This window comes from Hyla sarda, chromosome 1 (genome assembly GCF_029499605.1).
Source record: "Hyla sarda isolate aHylSar1 chromosome 1, aHylSar1.hap1, whole genome shotgun sequence".
NCBI lineage: Eukaryota > Metazoa > Chordata > Amphibia > Anura > Hylidae > Hyla > Hyla sarda.
Window position 1 is genome coordinate 86958024 of NC_079189.1, and position 27576 is coordinate 86985599.

Sequence of the window (27576 nt, forward strand, 5' to 3'; positions counted from 1 at the left end):
AATTCGTCAATGATATCTTCCGCGATCTTCTCTATACCTGTGTTGTTGTTTACCTTGATGATATTTTGATCTATTCTTCCAACTTGGAGGAGCATCGTACTCATGTACATTTGGTCCTACGATGCCTCCGGAGGAATCATCTCTATGCCAAACTAGAGAAATGCCTTTTCGAGAAATCCAGTCTTCCCTTTCATGGATATATTGTCTCTTATCAAGGTCTCTTAAAGCAACATATAACCGAGTTGTATCAGTAGCATATGTATATCAACACAGCCCATACGACAGAGTTCCAGTATCTCTGTTCAATAGTACTAGATGAACACAGGTGTGTAGGGCAAACAACGGTATCGCCGGCAATTAAAGTTCAGGGGAGTGTGCACATAAATGATAGTGACTCACAGTTTAGCTGAAAGATTTTCTTTCACGTTTATTCAAGTAGTTTCAAACACGTTGTCTCGCAGGACATGAAGTTTAGCAGCGGTTTTTGGCAGCGTAGATGATAACATGCTCCGTGCTCCTTTCACAAATTTGGTGTCCAGCCTCTTTATAATTTCTTGCTACGGTGGTTTAAACCACCGTAGCAAGACATGAAGAGGCTGGACACCAAATTTCTGACCTTAGATGGTTAGTGTTGGAGCAGGTACCTATACAGACTAATGAAGATCTAAACCGCAAGAGGCTATTGCAAAGAGAAACATTTTGGATCACGGAACTTGACACGCTCACACCGAGAGGCATGAATGAATGCTGTAATTTCAATGCATTCTTGTAGTGATGCATAATTATGCGTCGCTGCAGTGATAGTAATTATATTGAAGCACCTTATTAGTTACATAGTTGCCTTCTTTGTTTATTTATTATTAATGCGCATATGTAAAAATTATCTAAAGGGTTAATATGTATGGCTTCTATGTTACTATTTATACGTTCTTGTTCCGGTCAGTTACTGCGCATGACTAAGGGGGCGTGCCCCCGAAACGTTGGGCCAGACTGAAAGGAGCACGGAGCATGTTATCATCTATGCTGCTATGAAAAAAACGCTGCTAAACTTCATGTCCTGCGAGACAACGTGTTTGAAACTACTTGAATAAACGTGAAAGAAAATCTTTCAGCTAAACCGTGAGTCACTATCATTTATGAGCACACTCACCTGAACTTTAATTGCCGGCGAGACCGTTGTTTGCCCTACACACCTGTGTTCATCTACTCTTATCAAGGTCTGCAAATGGATCCAGTAAAACTGTCTGCAGTATTGGAGTGGCCTTGTCCTACCGGTCTTCGGGCAATTCAACGTTTCCTGGGATTCAACAACTATTATCATCAGTTCATCCCACATTTCTCTTCTGTGGTTGCTCCCATTGTCGTCATCACCAAAAAGAATGCTAACCCTAAGTTGTGGCCTCCTGAGGCAGAAGAGGCTTTCTCCAGCCTAAAGACTGCCTTTGCTTCGGCCCCCGTGCTATCAAGACCTGATCCAGGAAAACCTTTTGCCCTAGAGGTTGACGCTTCTTCCGTTGGAGCGTGTGCCATCCTTACCCAGAAAGGTGCCAAGGTGAGACAGTGACCTGTGGATTCTTTTCTAAAACTTTCTCGCCAGCGGGGAGAAACTACTCCATCAGAGATCGTGAACTGCTTGCTATAAAAAACTTTGATGCCTTAGAGGAGTGGCGACATTTGTTGGAGGGCTCTCCTCATCCGATCAGCATCTATTCAGATCACAAAAATCTCCTGTACCTTCAGTCTGCTCAACGCTTGAATCCTCCTCAGGCAAGGTGGTCGTTGTTCTCTTCCCGATTAAATTTTTTCATTCATTTCCGTCCAGCTAACAAGAATATTAGAGCTGATGCCCTCTCCAGATCTTCTGACGTTGTGGGTTTGGATCCTACACCTAGACATATTATCCCTCCTGACCGTATGATTTTTGCAGCTCCTGCTAATCTTCTACAGGTACCTCCTGGTAAAACTTTTGTACCAGTCAGATTGAGATGCAAAGTTCTAAACTGGGGTCATTCTTCTCTTTTGGCTGGCCATCCTGGAGTACGTAAGACTCTTCTTTTAATCTCCCAGCACTACTGGTGGCCACCTCTGGAACATGATGTTTCTGAATTTGTATGTTCCTGTGTCACTTGTGCTTGAGACAAGACTCCTCGACTGAGACCCGTAGGACTCTTGCAAGCGTTGCCTATTCCTGAGACTCCATGGACTCACATTGCAATGGACTTTATTACCGATCTTCCACCATCACATAATAACATGATCATCTGGGTGGTGGTTGATCGGTTTTCTAAAATGGCTCATTTTGTTCCACTTTCTGGAACCCACCTCCACAACTGGCAAAGCACTTCTTACATCATGTCTTCCGACTTCATGGTCTTCCAGAAAATATTGTCTCGGATCGCGGAGTTGAGTTTGTGTCCAAAATCTGGCGAGCTCTCTGTTCCTGCCTTGGCATCAGTTTGGATTTCTCCTCTGCCTACCACCCCCAGTCCAATGGCCCGGTGGAGAGAGTAAATCAAATCTTGGAGACTTATTTACGTCATTTTGTTTCAGCTCGTCAGGACTACTGGGTTAATCTTCTTCCCTGGGCCGAATTTTCCTACAATCATAAAGATTCTGAATCCACGAAGACATCTCTGTTTTTTATTGTTTTTGGTCTTCATCCCCGGTCTCCTCTTCCAATTCCAGTTTCTTCGAGTGTGCCAGCTGTGGACGAACTTGTCCGAGATTTCTCTTCTATTTGGCGACAGACTCGATTCTAGGCAGCAGACAAGAAAAGAAGACTTCCTCCATCCTTCTCTCCTGGTGAAAGAGTTTGGCTATCTTCTAAGTACATTCAGTTCAGAATCCCAAGTTACACATTAGGTCCTCGATTCCTAGGTCCGTTCAAGGTCTTACAAAAAATCAATCCACTTTCATACAAACTCCGTTTACCACCTTCCCTACGCATTCCTAACTCCTTTTATGTATCTCTCCTCAAGCCTCTGGTTATCAACCGTTTCTCTCAGTTTTACAGTGTTCCTTGCCATGTACCAGACCTTGCATTCCGTGACTTGACTGTGTTCCTAGCCGCCTGCCTACTGACCTTCTGCTTCCCTACTGACTACGCTCCTGTGCCGCCTGCCCTGACCTCTTGTCAGCCTGACTATGTCCTGCCTGTTCCTTTTGTGCCACGCTTCACCTCATCCGGCTGTGGGGTCGAGTCGTGCCAGGGGTAGCGACCTGGGTGCCGCCTGCCGCAGTAAGTACATCCTGCTTTGCTGCGGCCTCTGGTGAAAACCAGCGGCACCTTAGACTCCGCTCCCTGGTACAGCCCGCGTCATCCGCCCCACAGGATCAGTGGATCTACTACATCTCCTGCTCCCGACCACCGTGGAATTACGTATCTACTTCCTCCTGGGTACCTGCCGTCTGCAGTGAGTCTAACACCGCCACTCCCGTATCCCAGCTAGGCCAGCGCCAAATCGCATTCATTTAAATGCGCCGACCAGAGTCAGATAGTGACTCCGGTCGGCTAATATTTTGCCCTGTATCCAGTTTTGTGATCAGACTGAAAACAGTAGCATACCATCTCCTTAAATGAAGTACAGTTTTTTATGCCCCCTAGAGGACTTATTCGATTGCTTACATAAACCAATGCAATGCAATGATTGGTCAGGTTGCTCTGACAACCAATTGGTGATTTGTTCCACTATACCACCATTGCTGCATCTAAATACTGTTTCACGATTGCTATTGATTGCGGCATCTAAACAGTTGAAATCTCCAATGTAGGTCATTACCTCAGGGTGTCGGCCACAGATCGCATCCACAGGGTATGAAGTGGATTTGGCTCCCGCGACAAACTCCCTCACCCAACCAATGTCATAGCTGTATCTTAACTATTTTCTAGAGCAAGTGGTAACATCTAGAATATTGACAGTGTAGACACATATAAAAATATAGGAAATACCAAATATGATGGCACTGCAAAATATTATTTTTTGAGTCTCTATAAGCATAAAAATGAAAGCTACTTATACAGTAAATACAGGAATCAAGCTTCTACTTTACAGTGTCAACTGGGGAAAGCAAACGTATCCACTAAGTAGCAAAATCCACAAGTATGATATCTTATAAAATAATATAAAAGTGACAAAGTAATTTCCGTGTCTGCTGATGAGCTGCTGGGAAGCCACTGGGAGTCACTCTAATTTCTGAGCAGTTCTGTTAATAAACAGAAGGAATTAATGTGAATGTAATTCCCTAATATACACTATGTTATACACAGTGTATACTCCAAAAATGATCCTGTGATTTAATTATTCTGATTTAAGACAAGGAGAGAACAGTGAGTTATCCATCACTGTTTTTATCTTGCTCACTAAACCCCTATGTCTTTACCTCCCCCTCCAAAAAATTCTGTATATATGTGTATATATATAAAACAGTCACAGAAACGCAGCACACCACAGAAAAACTGCCCGGGTGCCCACTGTGTCTGGTCCTGGTCAGGGACCCTGGTAGCTCCAGATAACTGATGTACAGTGGTACTCCAACGAGGTGAAAAAAATGGTCTTTATTCACACAATCGTGATGCACTACAAAAAAGCAGATGCACTATATTTGTGACTATTGCTCTCTTTATGTGTTATGAATTGCATTGCACTTTCCACCTAATTCACCTTCTACCCATCCTTCCCCACCTAAACATTCGCTTACCCATTGACACTAGGGTGTATGAATTTCTCATTGCGGCTTGAGAACCAAAAACACTTTCTCTGAAATTCTGTAGTGTCAATGAGTCAGTGAAAGACCCATTTACACCAATTTAAGAGAAAATTATGACACAAAAATTCTCATGCCAAAAGAATGAATGTTCATTCTTTTGGCAGAATTATGTGTGGACTGCATTGCCGTCAATGGTGACGGTGCAGGTCTCAATGGTCCTAGCGCCGAAGGATTTTGGTGAAGGCCGCTCATACTTTTACTCCGAGCAGAATTCCAGATTGGAATTCCACGCTGAAATTCTGTATTGTGAACATACCCTTAAAGGAGATATCCAGTGGTGAAAAACGTATCCCCTTAGGGTATAAGTTCCAGATCGTGGGGGGTCCCACCGCTGCCTTCGGCAATCTCCGGCTCTGCCATAGAGTTGTATTGAAGAGGGGCATCGGCCGCTGCTTCGTGCGGTGGTCAACATGCGCTATCTGGCCGTACAGGAGATCGCAGGGGGCCCCAGCGGTCGGACCCCCGCAATCTGAAACTTATCCCCTATCCTTAGGATAGTGGACACGTTTTTCACCACTGAACTACCCCTTTAATGACTACAAACCCATTATAGTGCCATCCTGCAGCCACACTTCCCCCACCAGTCCTCTACTTTTTGCTAACATATCAAAAATAGTACGAAGTAGAAGAAATAATAGTACGAGGATGACTGCAGGATACAAAGAGTTTGTAGTCAGGAAACAAGAGCGGTAGACACAAAATTGTTCTATTTATTAAAAGGGTACTCCACTGGAAAACTTTTTTTTAATCAACTGATACCAGAAAGTTAAACAGATTTGTAAATTACTTCTATTTAAAATCTTAATCCTTCCAGTACTTATCAGCTGCTGTATATTAATGAGGAAATTTTTTTATTTTTAAATTTCCTTTCTGTCTGACCACAGTACTCTCTGCTGACACCTCTGTCCATGTCAGGAACTGTCCAGAGTAGCATAGGTTTGCTATGGGGATTTGCTCCTACTCTTGACAGTTCCTAAAATGGCCAGGTGTAAGCAGAGAGCACTGTGGTCAGACAGAAAGGAAATTCAAGAAAATAACTTCCTTTGGAGCATACAGCAGCTGATAAGTACTAGAAGGATTAAGATTTTTAAATATATGTAATTTACAAACTGTCTGGCACCAATTAAAAAATGTTTTTCCAGTGGAGCATTTTAAGACTATTTGCAAAGTTGCTTCTTTTCTCATTTTAGATGCTTTGGAGACAAAGAGAAGAAACTGCTCATTTGTGGCACTCTTGAAATTTGTGTTTATACAGTTCCCATCATACACATTTCCATAAGGATCCACATACAAATCAGAAACTCTCAATAGGCTCACAAATGTGTTAACCAGAGATTCTCATTTATGCTTAATTACATTGGCTATGTGTTTATATCTTTCACAGTTCATATATAACCTGCTGTGTTCAATTGCCTCTGTTGGCTTCAAGGAAAATCTTAAATTCTATTAATTCACACAATGCAGCAGCAATGGTTCCTGATAACTAGAAAGGGTTGATAGACTTACTAATGGATGGATTGCCTTACACACAAACTCCTGGACCACAAGCAAAAGCCCAGGGTAAAAAATAAAAATAAAAAAAAATCAATTACAATAACCCCACCAAGAGTAACCAGGCTTCTTTGACCCATGGTCCATGAATTTATATATAAGTGGCCCTTATCCCACTTGAGGGGTAGTGGTTATTGTAATACTCAATACCCCCCGCTGAATTACTATGTTTTTAAATGTGTATTTTTATGTAATTATAATTTAGTTAGGTTAAATTCACATCTGCATTAAACAGAGTCTTTGTTAACAAACAGAACAGGTAGCCAGTGGTATCGATGAAACTCTGTTTATTCGGATCCCATAAAAACCGCATGCAAGCGGGATATCAGCCAGCAAACAACAATCAGTAAGCGTGGACGCGTTTCGGGTATACACACTTCGTCTTAGCACATTATACTTCACTGACAATCAGGTATATATGGGGGTTTAAAAAGGAAGGGGTGGAGTCAGGAAATAGTCCAAAAATGTAACTCTTTCCACTCCCTAATTAAACCAACCCTTACAAACATATAAGATTGAACCTGATATATTATGACAAATGCATATACATAAAAATATATATATAGCAAAAGATTAAACATAAACTCAGTGACAGAACACTGTAGAAAAATCATTTCTTTTATAAAAGCATGAAAAAATACTTCATAGAAAAAGTCGCAAGGAAAAACCATACCATGTGAACAGGACAGAAAAAAGGAAAAGAGAGGGAAGGTAAAAATATCGCTTGAAACATGGAAGAAAAAAATGATGTAATTAATAATGCAGGATGAGGTCATTTCTTAGATTCAGACCACCAGGCTGGATGGTCTGGAGATTATGTATCGAAAAGACCTCTCTGTTGTGTAACAACCTCATTCCATCACCTCCTCTCAAAGGTCTACGAACACATTCGATGCCGCAAAAAATCTAATTGGAAACATCACCACCGTGGACGTCACGAAAATGTCTAGAGACAGTGGAGACGTTCACATGGAGCAGATTGATTGCAGCTCGAATGTGTTCTTGGATACGTTTCTTTAATGGACGTATGGTGCTACCAACGTACATAAGATTGCACGTTGTGCAGCAAATGATATACACCGTGAATGTAGTTTGACAATTTATAAAGGAACGAATAGGAAAAATAGGATTAGTATTATAATCAACAAACTCCTTTGTGACTTGTGCATGTTTGCACACCACACAGCGGGACAGTCCACACCTGTAAAACCCTTTGACCTGCAACCAGTTGGGACTAGTCTCGCTGTTGGTGGAAAACATGCTGGGAGACAACATGTTACCCAAGGTGGGGGCGCGTCTGGAGGAGAATCTACAACCGCCTCTTGTGAACTTGGCCAAAATAGGGTCCTGTGACAGGATAGGTAAATATTTTTTTTTACAATTTTAGTTATTTCATGATATTCTGCACTAAAGGTAGGTACAAAAGTATCCCTATCATCCCCTGACCATTTTCGTCCTGTACTTTCATTCTTTTTGTTTTTCTTAGCTGAAGTCAAAAGATTTTTTCTGTCCTTGTCCTGAACTTTATTTAAAGCCCTGGGAATTACGGTAAATGTAATGGATAACCCCTGTTTAGAAGACGTTCCCTGACCGCAAGGGATTCACTGCAAAAGAGTTCCTCAGAGGAACAATTGCGTTTTGCACGAGTGAATTCACCCACAGACACAGCAGAAATTGTGTGTCTTGGGTGGCAAGATTCAGCTCTCAAAAGAGAGTTACCAGCACTAGGCTTGCGGTATGTGGATGTGTGTACATTAGGGTTCGCCTCAGTGACAAATTTTTGAAGTTCAGAACTAAAAGTGGAAAACATGGACATAATGTGGTTAATGGCCAAAATAGACAAATTATGTGGTAAAGATGAATATAAGGACTCTATGTCCAATGTGAGCCTAGAACAGGAAGAATCCCACTTAACTTGGCTCACTATGGACAACAAGTGCTGTGAGTCCTTGATATAACTAGGACGAAGGGGAACCAAAGGTTTTAAAACTGAATCCACCCACTGACTAAGGCGTTCGTTCAAGGAACCGATCCCCGCCCCAATAGGTCTCATGGGTGGGGGGGATCGGTCCTTATGTACCTTAGGCAGTGAGTGGAAAATGGGGGTGGTGGGGTTAGGGACCAAGATGTAATCATATTGTTTTTGAGAAATGATGCCCAACTCCAGACCGTAATTCAACACTGTCCTCAGATCCTCCCTAAAAAGGCATGTCGGATCAGATGACAGTGTACCATAGGTGTTCCGATCCTAAAGGAGTTTTCTATTTAACAAACTGTACAAACCTGCGTCTAAACACATTTGATTTTTTGCGGCATCGAATGTGTTCTTAGACCTTTGAGAGGAGGTGATGGAATGAGGTTGTTACACAACAGAGAGGTCTTTTGGATACATAATCTCCAGACCATCCAGCCTGGTGGTCTGAATCTAAGAAATGACCTCATCCTGCATTATTAATTACATCATTTTTTTCTTCCATGTTTCAAGCGATATTTTTACCTTCCCTCTCTTTTCCTTTTTCTGTCCTGTTCACATGGTACGGTTTTTCCTTGCGACTTTTTCTATGAAGTATTTTTTCATGCTTTTATAAAAGAAATTATTTTTCTACAGTGTTCTGTCACTGAGTTTATGTTTAATCTTTTGCTATATATATTTTTTTTTATGTATATGCATTTGTCATAACATATCAGGTTCAATCTTATGTGTTTGTAAGGGTTGATTTAATTAGGGAGTAGAAAGAGTTACATTTTTGGACTATGTCCTGACTCCACCCCTTCCTTTTTAAACCCCCATATATACCTGATTGTCAGTAAAGTATAATGTGCTAAGACGAAGGGTGTATACCCAAAACGCGTCCACGCTTACTGATTGTTGTTTGCTGGCTGATATCCCGCTTGCATGCGGTTTTTATGGGATCCGAATAAACAGAGTTTCATCGATACCACTGGCTACCTGTTCTGTTTGTTGTCCGATATTGGAGTATACGGCCGTGCTGGGAATCCTGAGAGCTGACCATCCCTGCTTTCTACTATTGGAGTCTTTGTTACACATTACAATTAGGTGAAGAGAACAAAGCCAGATGGTCCATGCAAGATGGACCCCAACGGATCTAGAGGGACCCCATTGACATAGTATGAAGTTGCAGGTATAGGCTCTGCTAAAGGCATAAAGCCCTACATGGATACCGAATGCTATTAGCCCATACTGTATATTAGTGTCTTTGATAAAAAAAATTAAAAAAAGAAAACTTTTTCCACATATCTATGGCTCCACCAAGGACTAAAAAGCCTAAACATAAATAATAGCAATATTAGATTTTTTTTATTTCATTACTTGTTTGTTTTTTTTAAGGAAAAAATATAATGACAACTTCACTTTAAACAGTCACTGTGAAGACTAAATGATACGGGATAAGAACCTGCAATATTGCTTATTATTGTAGTTTGTTATGCCAAAGAGGATGTAGAACGTGCTGTGACTAATATCATCTATCACCTATAATTACAGCTTGCAATTCCTAATTAAAAAGTATTTATTTGCCTGAAACGTGCCTTTGAAAAATCCTTGCACAATAAATTGGTTAATAATTCTTTTTTTCTCCCTTTCGTTGTGATTGTTTTTTGAATTACAGTCACTCCCCACTTGAAATGTTTTCCGAAAGGCACATTGTTAAGATAAACTAGTATATCTCAGATGCAGGGGAGGCAGACAGCATGAAGAAACTGAACTGTATCTCAGTGCAGCTGCATTATTTTAAATAGAGCATAAATATACTGTTACACATACGTGTCGTAATTATGGGTGATGAACGGCTATAGCGGATACACCAAGTAATTATCATTATGAAATGCAAAATTATACCAGCAAGAGTGTGGATCCAAGGGCAAAGCAGAACATTGTAGGGCCTGCCAGGTCAGTTTCGTTCATAATACTGCCATCTGCTGGCATCCATGGGTTCAGGACTGTTAACGTCTTTTGCCATATGTGATCAAAATTAATACCCAGTTCTGCAGAAAAAAAAACAAGAAAATGTAGTCACCATTATATGAACATCCAGGTATGCAGCTCATGAATATCACTTCCAAGTTTACATTCACACATTCAGGATCTGCTGCAGATTTGATGCTGTGTTCAATTATTTAGTTACATTGATATCTGCAGCAGATCCTGTACGAATTTGGAAAATGTGAACGGTAGAAATCACAAAGCATAACGTTTGCACAAAAGAAACACATTGTAGCATTTTTCTTTTTTAATGGTTGAGAGAAATGTTCTCAGATTTTTTTTTTTTTTTTTTAAAGCCACATATGTGGTACTACGTGACTGCATGTATTTGGTTCTTTTTATGTGTTTATTTTTAAAGTTTTAACATGCTTTTTTACCAGTCAGTTAAGAAAATAACAAAATCCAATATGCGTAATAAAAAATAATGCTAATAATCAGAGTTGGACTAAAAGTTTGGATCTTACAAGGGAACAAGTGTTCAGGGATGTGCTTAAAATGTAACTTTTACAAGATATGCTTTAAAATAATAATTATAAAAAGTGCTCAAGTGAAAAATAACACAAAAGACCCATATTGGTTCTATATATAAACAGAACCTACTCACTTGGTTCTGTAGGGCCCAGCCAGCTCAGCGGTGCCACACCCTAAGCATTCAGACCCACTATCAAATATAGTATAGTCTCGCTATGGGTGTCAAAATCAAATACTACCTCAACACGTTTCTGCCGCTAGATTAAAGACAGTGTCATCAAGGGGTATATTCATAGCGATACAAATAAGGAACAAATAGCAATAAATAAAGTACAAATTGGATGGTGGTGACCAACAGGACCTATAAGAGAGAGTCTATTCCTATATATCCTGAAAAGGAAAATACATGCATAGTAGACTAATTTCTATAGCTCAGTATTCCTGTAGAGGAAAAAGTTGCTTTCTCTTATGGTCAAATCATACACATCCATATATTCAATAATCAGACATCATCTAAGTCCACCTTTAAAAGAACTCAGAGAGAAAAAAGTCCATTCAGTTCTCAGGCCTGTGAAGAGGAAAGTTGTAGAGCTGCATGGTAACAGTCCTATCCTACTCACGGTTCGTGGAATCAAAAACGAAACCGAGAGGATACACCTGTATTCATGCAGGGAGCCAGAGTTGTCCGGCTCTCTCGCTGTGCGTAGCGAGGATCAGGCATCTGACCTCACTTCCGGGCAGACGATCAAGCTTTACAGCGCAGGAACACCCCCCCCAGTGACGCAAACATAGAGGGAGTGAACAGAGCAGCTTTGCTCAGACCTGCACATAAGATTCCTTGCTCCCTGGCACTGAGCGTCATTATAGTAAAGAATGAATATTAATTATAGTGGCAATCACCCTTGTAAACCCAGCGTAGAGGAACATAACGGCAATATGTTAAGGAGATATTTGTCAATATAGACATGAAAGATAATAATAGTAATAATGGAGTGGTTTGTAAGTAATCACTACTCAATACATATGACACAGAGATTCGATATGCGCAATTGGACAATATGGATGAGAGAGGCAAAGCAGATTGGGTCCTCAGACAATAATGTTTTGTCCTCTTACCTATCACTTTAGTTATAATAGATATGAGCAGGGTTAACACACTGAAGAGAATTCAGGACAACTGTCTAACATCTTAAAATGCAACAGATTCACAGTGGCTCAGGTTGTTTAGTAAATCTGGTGCATTTGTAAACTGTCTAGTCTAAGGTGATATAAGGAAAGACTGCTGCCCAAAGCCTGTATCAATCAGATAGATTAGTGATCAATTAATCTATTATACAGCTTAATTATCATGTGGGCAGGGTTGCATGACAGACTGCTGTATCGTTCCTGCTGCCCTTCACTCCGTTGGCCGCACATCCCCTATTATACAGGGCAATATGTGATAGACAAACAAGAAGTATTTGACAGTGCAAAACCATGTGATCAGCCAATGAACTAGCATTTGCTGAAGTTGACCACCCAGTTGACAGTCTAGGCTCTTCTTAGTATATTAAGACTGATTACTCCTGAAGGGAATATATATAAGAAGAAGATAGTTGCAATGGTATCGAGGACTCCACTGAAATCAAGGGAACGATGAGGACATAGGAGTCTAGGATTTAAATGCAGCTGGCCGCTGGATTAATAGTTCAGGTGCTCAACACAATAAAAATGTAGATGAAGCACTCACCATGTTATAATATCCACATTCTTTATTTATAAAGGCACAGCAAGGAGGTATATACACTGGGCAGGGAGCTTGGTAAGACAACAGTTTTGTAAAACAGGTAGTGTTGAGCGGCATAGGCCATATTCGAATTCGCGATATTTCACGAATATATGGACGAATATTCGACATATATTCGCTAAATTCGCATATTCGCAATATTCACGTTTTATTTTCGCATATGCAAAATTCGGGTATGCGAAAATTAGCATAAGTGAAAATTTGCAAATGAAAAAATTTGCATATACAAAATTAGCATAAGTGAAAATACGCGCACCAGTCTCACACAGTAGCATTAATAAAGCCTTCTTTACACCACACAAGCTGGAAGCAGAGAGGGGTGATCACTGTGATGTGTACTGTGAAGAAAAAAAAAAAAACGAATATTCGTAATTACGAATATATAGTGCTATATTCGCGAACATTCGGGAATTCGCGAATATGCTATAATCGCGAATAAAATTCGCATTGCGAATATTCGCGAGCAACACTAAAAACAGGTACCAACAGTGTGGAAGCCAAAAGAAGTACCTGTTGGTACGAAACAGTTGCCTTACCACACTCCCTGCCCCCTGGATATATGTCTCCCCATTGTGCCTTCATGTTGGAACATGACATGAAATAAACATAATCTGGAAATTTTAACTTAATGAGTGCTCCATCTACTTTTCTTTCGTGTTGATCTCACTCCTGAATGGAAGTCTAGAAGACAAAGTGCATAAGAACAGTGAATGATGATGGCACACATATTGTAGGGGTCACAGGTCATCTTAAATCTGCATTTTCTGAACAGCAAAAGCTGCTAAAATAAAAAATATAAACATGCTAAGAGGTTAATGTTTCCTATATGTGTGTACACCCACGCATGTCTTTGTAATTACTGGAGAATATACTATATCTTTATCCTTTATATACTTTGCCCCACATTTATCATTGTAGTGTAAGTGAAGCATTTTTGTACGCCTTTTTTTTTGTGTGCTGGTAATGTGTAGGAACACCAAATTTATTAAATGGTCACAGAGCATTTGATAAATTTAGTGCAGGTCACATTTTCTGAAATTTCTCTCTTCACATACACCAAAAAGCTACACCATGTCAGGGCTGGTGTCGTTTTAGAGACTTTTCAGTGGCTTTGCACCTTTTTTTGCTCCTTTTTACAAAAAGGTGCAATGATAAATCCCTTCCATATCATGTCTATTGCCAAAATCAGTGGATTGCAACTCAAAATCAGCAGAAATGTGTAAACAAAAAGGGGCAAAAAAAGCGCAAAAAAACCCTGCTTGCGCCTTTTTTTACCCTTTTTTAGACACAAAAAACAGTCTAGACAATGATGAACGTGGGCCTTTGTATTGTAAACTAGAATAGTTGAATTGATGTATTGCGTAATTCCATTTTGCGTTCTAAATGTACACAGCTATACAATCCTAGGGGAATGTCTAAACGTGAAGGGAAGCAAGTGGATTTAACAGCTCAGACATTCATAGCCATACAGTGCAGAGCACTTTCATTGGCAAGGTTTTAGCCTACACCATAATTGTAATGCTACTCCTATCACTGACTACAAACTGGAAACATAACATTGTTAGTCATCTGGAGGGTAAATAGAAGTCACAGGGTCCCATATCAAAGCTTGGATCTTTATTTTCCAGTCAAGTCCAATATGCTGCAAAATAATGATATTAAATGGAGCAGGAACTGATCTTTTTTATTGTCTGCTGCAGGTCCTATGTATAAGGCCATCATAAAAATGTGATATACCGTATTTTTCACCGTATAAGACGCACTTTTTCTTCCCCAAAACTGGGGGGGAAAAGTTGGTGCGTCTTATACGGCGAATACACACACCTATCGGGTCGGTCCCTGCAGCCATCAACGGCCGGGACCCCGGCTAATACAGGATATCAACGATCGCGGTGATGCCCTGTATTAACCCTTCAGATGCGGTGATCAAAGCTGACCGCCGCGTCTGAAGTGAAAGTCTGGCTGTTCGGGACCGCCGCGGTGAAATCCGGCGTCCCGAACAGCTTACAGGACACCGGGAGGGACCTTACCTGCCTCCTCGGTGTCTGCTCCGTGCCGGGATCCCCTGCATGGCGGCGCTCTCCTTCAACGTCATCACGTCATCGCGCACGCCGTCCCGTCATCCAATAGCATGCGTAGCGACGTGATGGCTGCGACGGAGAGCGTGGATCCCGGGGAAGAAGACGTCCGGAGCGTCGGGGACGCGGCGACAGCGATGGAGCGACATCCAGGGCAGCGGTGATGGGTCCGGAGCGGCAGGGACACGTGAGTACTACCTCCTATCCAGTGGTCTTCAACCTGCGGACCTCCAGATGTTGCAAAACTACGACTCCCAGCATGCCCGGACAGCCAACGGCTGTCCGGGCATGCTGGGAGTTGTAGTTTTGCAACATCTGGAGGTCCGCAGGTTGAAGATCACTGTTGGATGCAGAATCTTTTTTTTCTAGATTTTGCACATTTATAATTGGGTGCGTCTTATATGCCGGTGCGTCCTATAGGGCAAAAATACGGTACCTAAGGAAGGAAATTCATATTGCACAAGCTACACAGGCAGCTTTCAGCACACTGAAGCCTATGTCGCCAATACTTCTTGATTCCTTGCTCAGACAGCTTTAGTGGTTTATGGCTTGTTGTTTTTGTATATATCATATGTAACATACATATATGGCTTATCAGCCACTTGCAGGATAAGAAGTTGTAAGTGGTTACTATTCCAAGCTAGCAGGCACTATTATTTACAATTATACAGTATATACCAGTCTTAATGTTAATGTGCCTGCTACCAAGATGTGACAGATGGTGAATGAAGAAAATGCTCTAAGCAGCTCTGAGGTATTGCTCCCTCCTGGCCTTGTAAAAGCATTAAAAAAACATTTTACATAAAGACATCCTATGTTTTTCTTTTAGTATTGCCCATGAAAGCCAAGTTAATACAAATATTCATACATATTAATCATTCCTCATGTAACCCCGGTTGAGCAATCAATACCTTCTAGCAACGGCGGTTCATCATCAAAACCGCCATTCGTCTGGAAATTGTACGATGGATATGATGGTTCTTCATACACATACCCTGTTTGATCCAGAGGAGTGGAAATCATTCCAGAGTGCATAAATTCTGCTGTTCTTGTTCTGTACAGCAAAATAAACTAAGTGCAGTTGAATCAATAAAAACCTTTTTAAACAGCATGAAGTGGAAGAACAAAATTCAAACACAAAATGACATTTCACTTCTACGAAAGAAAGTTTTATAAGTCTTTCAAACAACACATCCAGACCCCTACCACCTCCTGTCGACTTCAACTTAAAAACATTTATGAAATCTGCTCATTCCTTAACTTTGACTCAAACAAAACTAGTGTTATATTCCCTCTTTACCTGCCACTTGGACTTCTGCAACATCCTCCTCTGTGGACTTCCATCAAACACTCTTTCTCTACTCCTATCAATCCTCAACTCTGATGCCTGACAACCCCCCCCCCCCCCTCCCCTCGCTCATCTTCTGCCAATCCCTTCAATGGCTACCTATTGCCAGGAACTCAGTTTAAACTGCTCACCATAAAATACAAAGCTATCACCAACCTGTCCCCTCCGTACATCTTTGGCACAATCTCCCGATACAGCCCCTCACCTAATCTCTGACCCTATCAAGACCTCCACCTGTGCTCTCTACTCATCCGCAGTTCACACAACTGTCTCCAAGACTTCTCCTGTGCTTCCCCATACACTGGAACTTGCTACCCTGACCCATCCAGATCATATCTACCATCAAGATCTTTAAGAACAACCTAAAGACCCATCTCTTTAACAAAAAAAACAAAACAAAAAAAAACTTATAACCTACAGTAACCCTGTTGCCACTGCACTGGGAACAACCACTTCCCTAACTCATTGATGAGCAGCAGTCTCCCTCACCTACTGTTTTCTTCCCCCTGTAGATTGTAAGCCCTCATGACAGGAATTTATTTCCCTTTATATCACAATGCAATTATACAGACAGCCCAGATCTGTAAAACGTGTTATTGGTTAGAAGAACTGATCAATCAAAATGGGCAGATCACTGATAAAACACCTGTATTACTGAAGTGCGTGCACTGACTGGCTGTCTGGAAGCTCCCCCTACAGTACAGGGAGGTACTACATGTTCTGTACTACACTTTACCTGGGCTAAGGCTAGCTACTCCTTTGGACACTAGGTTAAGTGTGTACTGTTCAGGACCCTGAAGAAGCTTCTGTCCTCTACATAGACAGTGATTTACAGCTTCCAGCAGCTCTTTCTTACCGTATTTATGGGCATATAGCACGTACCCCCATTTTAACAGGGAAATTTAAGTTAAAAAAATAAAATGTAAAATAAATGACTTGGACTAAATGCCACATCATCCCCCCAACTTCGTTTTCTTCTGCACCTCAGTTTGGTCCTGTCCCCTCCAGTGCCACATCATTCCTTCCCTTTTATCAGTCCCTGTGCCACATTTACCCCTCTCATCGCCACGTCTCATCATCCCCCCATGTCTCATCATCCCCCCCATGTCTCATCATTTCCCCCTGTCATAGACCACTACTAGCCATACAGACATTAAGCATTTAGTGCCCCCCACCACCATCATTTCCCCCTGTCTCACCATCCCCCACCCTGTCTCATCATGTCCCCCCATCACCCCCCCCTCATCATTTCCCCGTCTCATCATCCCCCCAACCTGTCTCATCATGTCCCCATCATTATCCCCCCACCCTGTCTCATCATGTCTCCCATCATCCCCCCACCCTGTCTCATCATGTCCCCCATCATTCCCCCCCCTCATCATTTCCCCCTGTCTCATCATGTCCCCCATCATTCCCCCCTCATCATCCCCTCACCCTGTCTCATCATGTCCCCCATCATCCCCAACCCTGTCTCATCATGCCTCCCATCATTCCCCCCCTCATCATTCCCCCCCTCATCAATTCCCCCTGTCTCATCAAGTCCCCCATCATTCCCCCTCATCATCCCCCCACCCTGTCTCATCATGTCCCCCATCATTCCCCCCTCATCATTTCCCCCTGTCTCATCATGTCCCCATCATTCCCCCCTCATCATCCCCCATCATTCCCCCCCTCATCATCCCCCCACCCTGTCTCATCATCCCCCCATCATCCCCCCCTCATAATTTCCCCCTGTCTCATCACCCCCCCCCCCATCATTCCCCCCTCCCTCATCATTTCCCCCTGTCTCATCATCCCCCATCATGTTCCTCCTATGAGTGGTCTTCAACCGGCAGACCTCAAGATGTTGCAAAACTACAACTCCCAGCAAGCCCGGACAGCCAACTGCTGTCCAGGCATGCTGGTGGTTGTAGTTTTGCAACATCTGGAGGTCCGCAGGTTGAAGACCACTCTTCCCCTTTCCTTACCTGGCTGGTTTCGGCTGTCTTGCGGGCTGCGGGGTCAGTGAAACAGATGAGTGACGTCCTCTCCTGGCTCCTTCCGCGGCATCAGGGATGTCACTTTTTGGCGGTGACCACCGGTAATGAAAAGTGACATCCCTGATGCCGCGCAGAGAAGCCGGTAGAGCACGTCACTCATCTGTTTCACTGACCACAGCCCGCAAGACCCCCGCCTGACCTGACCTGCCAAAGCACAGCCAGGTAAGGAAAATAAACAAAACTATGAAAAGCGGGGGAAAAGGGGGAATGATGAGGGAGGGGGGAGGGAGGGAAAATGAAAAGTAAAACTGTCACTTGTTTTCTCCCGCACTATCCACAGGTACTGGTGGATTGTGCGGGAGACGCTGATTAAAAGGTAGGGCAGATCCGGACAAGGTAGGGCTCATTTTAATCAGCGTCTCCCGCACTATCCACCACACCAGTACCTGTGGATAGTGCGGGAGAAAACAAGTGACAGTTTTCCTGAGCGGGGAGGAGACGCCGCTGGTCACTGATTTAAAGTGGTCGCGGCCGTGTATGCTAATACTTAACAGACAGCCGCTGCTGCGGCCGCTTTAAATCAGTGACCAGAAGATTTATCGGCGTATAACACGCAGGCTTTTTGCCTTAAATGTAAGTTTTAAAAGTGTGTGTTATATGCCGATATATACAGTACTTGCTTTATCAATATTAGATATCTGCTTATTTTTTACTTTTTCCCATTTTTTATGACATTTTGGGGCTTTTCAATCAATTACCAGGTTTCCATAGAGTTCAACATGCAATGGTTATTCGGGAACCAATTAATATTGTAACTTAAGGGAGCACTGTATTTATATAGGAACAATTCTTCTAGGGCACAGCAGTGAAAGGCAGTGTACACAGCAGCAAAGCAAGTGGTATAGCAGCTACATAGGTTTTTTGCACCAATATACAGGCTTTGCCACTGCATCAATGCTTTCAATGTGTTTCTGCCAAAAATAATAGGACCATGGGGACAGTTGTATACATAAAGTGAGTCCAAGGGACTGAACTGCAATAGCAGGCAGCCATACACAAGAGTAGAATGACAAAAATCAGACACTTTTTAATATCGAAATACTCATTTATGGTCTATTCACACGTACAGTATTCTGTGCAGATCTGATGCGCAGATTTGATGCGCAGGATTTTCTGCTGCAGATTTCAATGTAAACTGAATGACTGAACACAGCTTGAAATCCTGTGCATCAACTCTGCGCAGAATACTGTACGTGTGAATAGACCCTTAGGGTCTATTCACACGTACAGTTTTCTGTGCAGATTTGATGCACAGATTTGATGCACAGGATTTCAAGCTGTGTTCAGTCATTCAGTTTACATTGAAATCTGCAGCAGAAAATCCTGCGCATCAAATCTGAGCAGAATACTGTACGTGTGAATAGACCATTAAATGGTAAGCTTCATAATAACAATCCAATCTCTCACTGCTCAGCATTACAGTATGTAAAACAGGCAGTAAATCTCAAAATTATATAGTTATTGTGGCAGTGACTATGCCCATATTTGATATGATGGCAAATTGTTCCAAAATATATTGTCTTATGATTTTTTTCTAGGATGTTGTGACTGATGCTCTACTGAAAATGTTTGCACTAATTTTAGACAATATATCAGATTTAATATTAGTACAACCTGTACTTACCTATTGTCCTCATACATGCTGCCCTGCCCAGTAACAAAGAGTCCTTGATCAGTGTCTTCAATTACATAATCGGACTGATAAAAATCGGAATCAAACTGATCCATTGGTGCTGCTTCTTATTCTGCTTCTTACCTTAACTATATGAAGAAAGGTAAATATTAGAATATAACACTGTCTCATTGATATTGTGAAAGATTAGGCGCTATCCTTGTACCACACGTAAATAAAATGAGGTTTTGTTATTTTTTTAATACAGGGTCATTCAGAAAAAGATAGTGTAGATCAGGGGTCTCAAACTCCTAGCCCGCCGGCCATTTGCGGCCCACAAGATGAAATTTTGCGGCCCGCACCAGGGATGTGTAATTTGTATCGCCCGACGCCCGGGACATGCAGTTCCGGGCTCCAGGCAGGTGATTTCCTGCTTCAGGCAAGCAGCGCTAAATTCCAGAAGACTTCACACAAGATTTGATGGGGGTGCATCTCCGTCCCCTGTGTGTGTGTGTGTCTGGCTGGACTTCATCTGCGTCCGCGCTGCCACCAGTACACTCCCTTTCCCAGAGGGCTAGGGGGAATGTGGGGGGTTGCTGGTGGATGATGAGGGGCGCATGATGGGGGCATTATATGTGAGGGGCACATGATGGGGGCATTATATGTGAGGGGCACATGATGGGGGCATTATATGTGAGGGGCACATGATGGGGGCATTATATGTGAGGGGCACATGCGGCCCAGCCTCACCCAGCCGCCAGCTCCAGTGGCCCCCAGATAATGGGGGGGGGGTGGATGTTTCACATTTTGGGTTATTGCACCACCTTTCCATTTTTCATAAAAAAAATAAAATAAAAAAAATACAAAAAAAACAGATAGAGTGGGGGCTTCCATGGCCTAGCAGATTTACTATAATTACAGTACTGAAAATCTTTTTAAAAGTAGCAGAAATCATAGCTGGTGTCAATTTTAATTTGTGGAGTATGGATGACCACAGCTGTACCAAATTTATTAAGAGACTTGTGCTTATTAATACATTTTTTGCATTTTCTTCCGGTGAACTTATAAGGGCACTCTCATAATGAAAAGTTATCCACAATCTACAAGATATGGGATAACTAGAGGATTGGCGCACTGCTACTCCATTTATCCACTAGATAAAGAAGTATTCTCATAATCAAAAGTTAAGCTTTATACTAGTTATGACATGGCAGTCTAAGTAAATCTGTCCCTAAGTTTTCTGGGAAATTTTACATCACTGTAAGCCGGGAACCTGTTACTATTTCATGCTGTTCATGGTTAGGGCAGCATGAAACTGCTGACAGCTTCTCAATCAGCACAACTGCTTGTGTTACACTATGTGAAATGCAACACTGTTTTCCATAGGACTGCATTTTCATGTTGGTAATGTTACACACAAAAAAAAAGTCTGCAGCAAATCATTACATTGCAAAGGGTTAAATCCACAATATAATGGGAATTATGCAGCATGCCCTAAAAAAATATGCTACATATGAATGAGATTTTGAAAACACTATTCACATCTAGAACTGCATTGCATTTCTGCAATCATTGTTAACATATATATCAGAAGTCAGCAAAAACTAAAATAGTTGTCACCAACATGGAATAATGTTCTCCTAGATGTTATGATTCATATTTCTGAAGAACTGTTAGACGCAGGGATTTGATTTCCAATGTCAATTACTGGAATATTTCAATGCATGACTGTAATCATATGAAAGCCATAGGTCAGAGCACTAAAAGTGCCGAGACATGACTGATTTATACAAGGACACATCCAACACTGCAGCAGAGCCTGTTAGTAAACGGGACAGCAGCAGAGAAGAGGGTTAAATGCAGAATAAGATGTTTATTTAGCTTTTCTAGAATTTATATTGCAGTTGGCACATACCTTAAATGAATGTAAGTGTACAGAAACACAACAGTTGTTTATCAGTGGGGATGAGGCCGAGGATCCGGGGGCTATTTATACTTGGCTATATTTGGTTGAAGTACATGCCCTTCGGCCAGGAGGATCATGTGGTTGCAGGATGACCAATTTGGATACATGTAATCACAATAATAACAAATGCATCCATGTGTGCACAGGGGGGCGGACATGAGGTCAGATGGAACTGGAAATCTTACTTTCAATAGTTTTTTTTTTAATTGAATTTTACCAAAATAAAAAAACAAACATGTATAAAGGACAGGCGCAGCTGTCAACCTATTATTTTACAACAACAAAAACAGCGAACAGTTGTTTACTGCATATAGGAAGACTTGATTGTCCATTCAATCTTACATAAGATAGGCAGTTGTTTAACCAAACCAAAAGGAAAACAGAAATAAAAGACTAAAGTAAAATAAATAAAAATAAAGGAAATATAAGATCTCCGAGATAACTTACGTGGTAGAATGCGTGCGTACTAATAATGTTACATATATATATATATATACATATATATATATATATATATATATATATATATATATACACACACACACATATACATTTTTTTCTTTTATCCTTATATATCTGATATATAATGAAATCTTAAAGGGGTTGTCTCAAAATACAGGCTATCCCGACTGCAAAAGGGGAATATTACCGTACATGGCATGGAAAATGAGGACTGATCGATCCAGCTAGGACTCTGCTCTGTTCTTTCTTATTCACAGAGAGGGTCCCTGAGTCGGGACACACACACACACCTTTATTGAGTTTGTATGCCCTAATAACACTGTGTGTGCCATTTTTTTCAACTGTGTGAAAGCATGACCAGATCAGTCATCCTCAAAATATAAAGGAGATATTGTTAATTAGGCAGCATTAACCTTTATTTACATAAAACTGTCCAAATCCTGTAAACTAAAGTGGACCTAGAGTAAAAAAAAAAAAAAAAAATCATGTGTCATAGTGACATGTCAAAAGTTTTAAGTTTTTTCCTTCACAAGTAGTTTACAAAATGTAAAAAAAAGGGTCTCAGTTTATATCTATTCCTGACATGGACACATGGTTAAAAACTCACTGAGCAAATAACTTTCTGATGCCTGATACTACCATTTCACCATTGACAATTACAAAAAAAATACAGTTTTTATTTTAGCATATATATTTGTGATCGGTGGCTCAAATGCGTAGCGTACCTACCTAACCACTGATATACTAACTAACAGGCAGTCTGAGTTGTGCCATATACTGCCGCGTGTAGGTACACCTGAATAAAATAGAGGGCATACCTTAGATAGAAAAAGACTCCTAAGAGATTAAATTAATCTTTTAAAAGAGGGGGGGTTGGGTGGGACGTGAAGAACCCGCGGCGTGCTGTGCTAGGGCACCGCGGGTTCTTATAGTGATTAACCCCGCCCCCTCTCACAAATACAGGCTAACTGCGTCAGCCTTCACACTTGTGATCGGTGGCTCAAATGCGTAGCGTACCTACCTAACCACTGATATACTAACTAACAGGCAGTCTGAGTTGTGCCATATACTGCCGCGTGTAGGTACACCTGAATAAAATAGAGGGCAAAACTTCAATATATTGAAACAAAAACGCTTTATGAAATAAGACAACATTACCGAACCAGAAACTGGAAAGCCTGGGACCTTCCAGACTTTAGATAGGGGATGGGCGCATGTATGAGCTAGAATTCAGCGACTCAAATTACAAATCACACGGGCTGGCATCCCCTGACGTGATGCTGATGAGGAGGCACCTGATGCGAAGGGGGTGTCCAGATATCACAGCCAAGTCACCCCCCAAAGCATATCACTAAAATGCGTACTTTAACGAATTGCGGAGTGGTGAGAGCAAAACTTCAGAATAATAATAACGGCTGTGACCTACTGGCTCCCTGGCGTGTGAACAACGGGTCACGTAGCAGACAAACCGGGCACTACCTATGAAATGAAATGTGGAAAAGCAGCATATGGTAACGACTTGCCCGGGTAACGATGTATTGGTAGCGCTCAACTCAAGCTAATGGTGATCGGAATTCCATATCAGTTGGCTCAGTCTCCAACAAATGTCATTTTTCGTTTTACTAGAGAACTCACCAGGTTTGAGGAAGCCATAGTAACCCAGAAACAAAGCTGCTTTACAACACAAACTATCTTTGCAGCTGAACGGGGGTCCTGTCTAGAACATCTACTAACTGTCTGAACGAGTCGGCCGACAAAGGCTGACGGGAAGAAGGCTTGGATCCTTAGCGCACCTTTCAGCTCCGCTTTAACTGTATCGAATGAAACAAGGAGGCCAAGTCGGAATGTGCCGATGAGATGTGGAGCTGAACCACCGCTAGGTATGACTTAATCGTGCTTGATGAAGAGAAGAGTGGCAAAAACCCTATAAAACCAAGTAGGAAAGTAAAGTGTGTGTAAGCTCCTCCGAGTACTTGCTACAAACCAAACCCTGACCGTATGCATAATCCCAAGTGCATATGTACCTAAAACATAACTACCTAGTCGTCAACCTAAAACCGTGTTAGGTTGTAACTGTAACCGACCTGTGGACGTGACAGGTGATGACACCACTCATGCGGCAAGCCTGATCATGACACTCAGCCAATGTATAACCAAAATAATGATCAACTTGAAGCTAAGACAGCCAAACTTCAACTGAAACCAAGCAATATGCATGACCCCGATGCTAAATGACCTTGTGAAAACACATGACATTGTCGTCAACCCGAAGCCGTGTCGAGTAGTAACTGAACCGACCTGTAGACGTGACAGGTCTGAAAACTCAATTAACTACGAAACTAAAAGTATCACCGCCAAGCCGCGACAGGTCGTAACCATGATTGACGTATATACGTGGCCCCTGATGCTAATGAACTTGTGAAAACACATAACATTGTCGTCAACCCGAAGCCGTGTCGAGTAGTAACTGAACCGACCTGTAGACGTGACAGGTCTGAAACTTCATTAACTATAAAACAAAGTATCAAAGCCAAGCCACGACAGGTCGTAACCATGATTGACGTATATACGTGGCATCCGAAAATAAAGCTATACCTGTAGCCTAACCCAACTGCTACCTAAACACAACGTATGTGATGACACTGTCGCCAACCTGAAGCCGTGACAGGTTGTATCCGGACCGACCTGTAGACGTGACTGGTCAATCCGAAATTGAAAACCTCAAACAAAGTAACGTATGTGCTGAATGTATATGAACATGTACCGAGTATGAATACCGTAAGCATATACCAAGCATAACTCCTTGGCACATATGCTGCACATGACACTGAACGTGGGCCCGGCAAACCAACCAGACCATGTGTTCATCAATAACACCCAGACCACGTGTCCACCCCAGACACCTTGACCGCATTCACCGACCAAACTATATGAGAGCCTGTTCCGCACAAAGCATATGAACGTGAGCTGGAATGAACTACACGAGCGAGTGTATGCACCAAACTATCAAATATGTACGTCACAATAACTACTAGCAGAAACACTGAACAACATAAACCGATTACCAGAGCAAGTCCATGGAACAGACTAAGTAAGTGAATGCACACGACTTAATGAGCGAGTGCGCTTGGCAACTACATAAGCGTAAGCACAGAACTATTTGCGCGTATGCACAGGACTAACTGAGTGAACGTATGCCAGAACAAACTATGAGTGCGTCTGCATGGACTAACTGAGTAAGCGTATGCCGAAAAACTATTATACGCATATGCATAGAACTAAGTGAGCATGCCGAGAACGAACTGTGTGCGCGTATGCACAAGCTATACGGGCATATGCACAAACGAACTATGTGAACATGCGTGGAACAAACTATATGTTGGTATGTACGGAACACACTATGTGAGCACCTAACAATTATGTGAGCGTATGCACCGATCAAATTGTATATGCGTTTTACAGAGAAAGAACCATACGGACGTATGGCCCAACCACTGCCTGTGTTCACCGAATGACCTGTATGCATAAGCTAACTACATGCACAGAACGAACTGCGTAAGCAAACACCCAGAACAAGTTATATGAGCGTATGCACAAAACTATATGGCCTCTAACAAACTGGGCAACTGTCCAACCAACTGGATGAGCATACGCACAGGACAGACTATACGAGAGTATGCATGGAAACTGAGCGTACCGACCGAATGAATTAAATGCGCGTACACGAACTCCAAGAACAAACTATATACGTAAGCCCGGCCCCACTATACAAAAATATGAATGGAACAACTATGTGCATATGTATAGAACTGTGCCGTCTAACAGCTATGAGTGGCTCTACCAACAAACTTGATGAACCTATACTCAGGACAACTGTATGCGCAAATGCACAACCAAACTGCATGTGCGTATGGCCAACGACAACCGATAAACAATACATGCATGCAGTAATTCTATGACCACGTACCCATGCACAGAACAACACTACATGCGCTGTACGAGCACACGCGCGGCACAAATGCTACAAGCGCAAGAGCCGCACAAGCATCGCAAGCGCATGTACTAGACGTATGCCACGAGCACACGAACAGCATGGTTCTTATGAGCACATGTACAATACAACCCTACGAGCCTGCACAGTATAATTCCTACAAGCGAGTGTGCAACACAGATCCTACGAGCCCGTGTACAGCACAGATCCTACGAGCCCGTGTACAGCACAAATCCTACGAGCGCGTGTACTGTATAAATCCTACTAGCGCATGTACTGTATAGATCCTACGTACAGCATAAATCCTACGAGCGTGTATAAATCCTACAAGCGAGTGCGCCGTACTTATCCTACAAGCGTGTATTGTATAAACCCTACGAGCGTGTGAACAGTACAAACCCTATGAGCGTGTGTACACTGCATAGTATAAATCCTACGAGCGTGTGTACACTGCACAGTATAAATCCTACGAGCGTGTGTACAGTACAAAACCCTATGAGCGTGTGTACAGTGTAACTCCTACGAGCGTGTGTACATCGTAATTCCTACAAGCGAGCGTACAGTATATATCCTACAAGGGCATGTACTGAACAAATCCTACGAGCGTGTACAGTACAAAACCTTACGAGCGTGTGTACAATATAAATCCTACAAGCGTGTGTACAGTATAAATCCTGCAAGCATGTGTACAGTATAATTCCTACGAGCGTGTGTACAGTACAAATCCTACGAACGTGTACCGTACGAATCCTACGAGCGCGTGTGCAGAATAAATCCTACAAGCACGTGTGTAGGATGATCCTACAAGCCTGTGTACAGTATAAATCCTACAAGCGTGTACAAGCGTGTGTGCACTATGAACCCCACGAGCGCGTGCACAGAATATATCCTACAAGCGCGCGTGCAGCACAAACCCCACACGCACGTACCAGCGTGCACAGTCTAAATCCAACAAACGCGTGCACAGTATGGATCCTACGAGTGTGTGCAAGCGTTTGTACAGTATGAATCCTATGAGTGAGTGTACAGCATAAATCCAACAAGAGTGTACAGTATGAATCCAACAAAAGAGTGTACAGTATGAACGCTACCCCCGTGTGTACAGCATAAATCCTACAAGCGTGTGTACAGTATAAATCCAACAAGCGTGTGTACAGTATAAATCCAACAAGCATGTACAAGCGTATGTACAGTATAAACCCTACAAGCATGTGTACAGCATAGATCCTACAAGCGTGCGTACAGCATAAATCCTACAAGTGTGTACTGTGTAAATCCAACAAGCGTGTGTATAGTATAAATCCAACAAGCATGTGAAAGCGTGTGTACCGTATAAACCCTACAAGCGTGAGTACAACATGAATCCTACAAGCATGTACAGGCGTGTATACAGCACAAACACTACAAGCGTGTGCACGGCATAAGTGCTACAACCGTGTGTACAGCACAAACGCTACAACCGTGTGTACAGTATAAACCCAACAAGCATGTGTACCACATGA

General features: G+C 42.2%; 1 protein-coding gene across 1 annotated transcript in view; it reads right to left on the reverse strand.

Moving 5' to 3' along the window:
* Window positions 1-21700, reverse strand: part of YIPF7 (Yip1 domain family member 7) — a 91916-nt gene extending 70216 nt beyond the window's left edge. The window contains exons 1-4 of the mRNA XM_056557305.1: window positions 21571-21700; window positions 19668-19804; window positions 15568-15710; window positions 10178-10323 (exon numbers count right to left, since the gene is read on the reverse strand). Coding sequence (XP_056413280.1) covers window positions 10178-10323; window positions 15568-15710; window positions 19668-19771 — 393 coding nt within the window. The 5' untranslated portion in view covers window positions 19772-19804; window positions 21571-21700. The remainder of the gene's footprint in view (window positions 1-10177; window positions 10324-15567; window positions 15711-19667; window positions 19805-21570) is intronic.
* Window positions 21701-27576: the final 5876 nt, after the last annotated feature.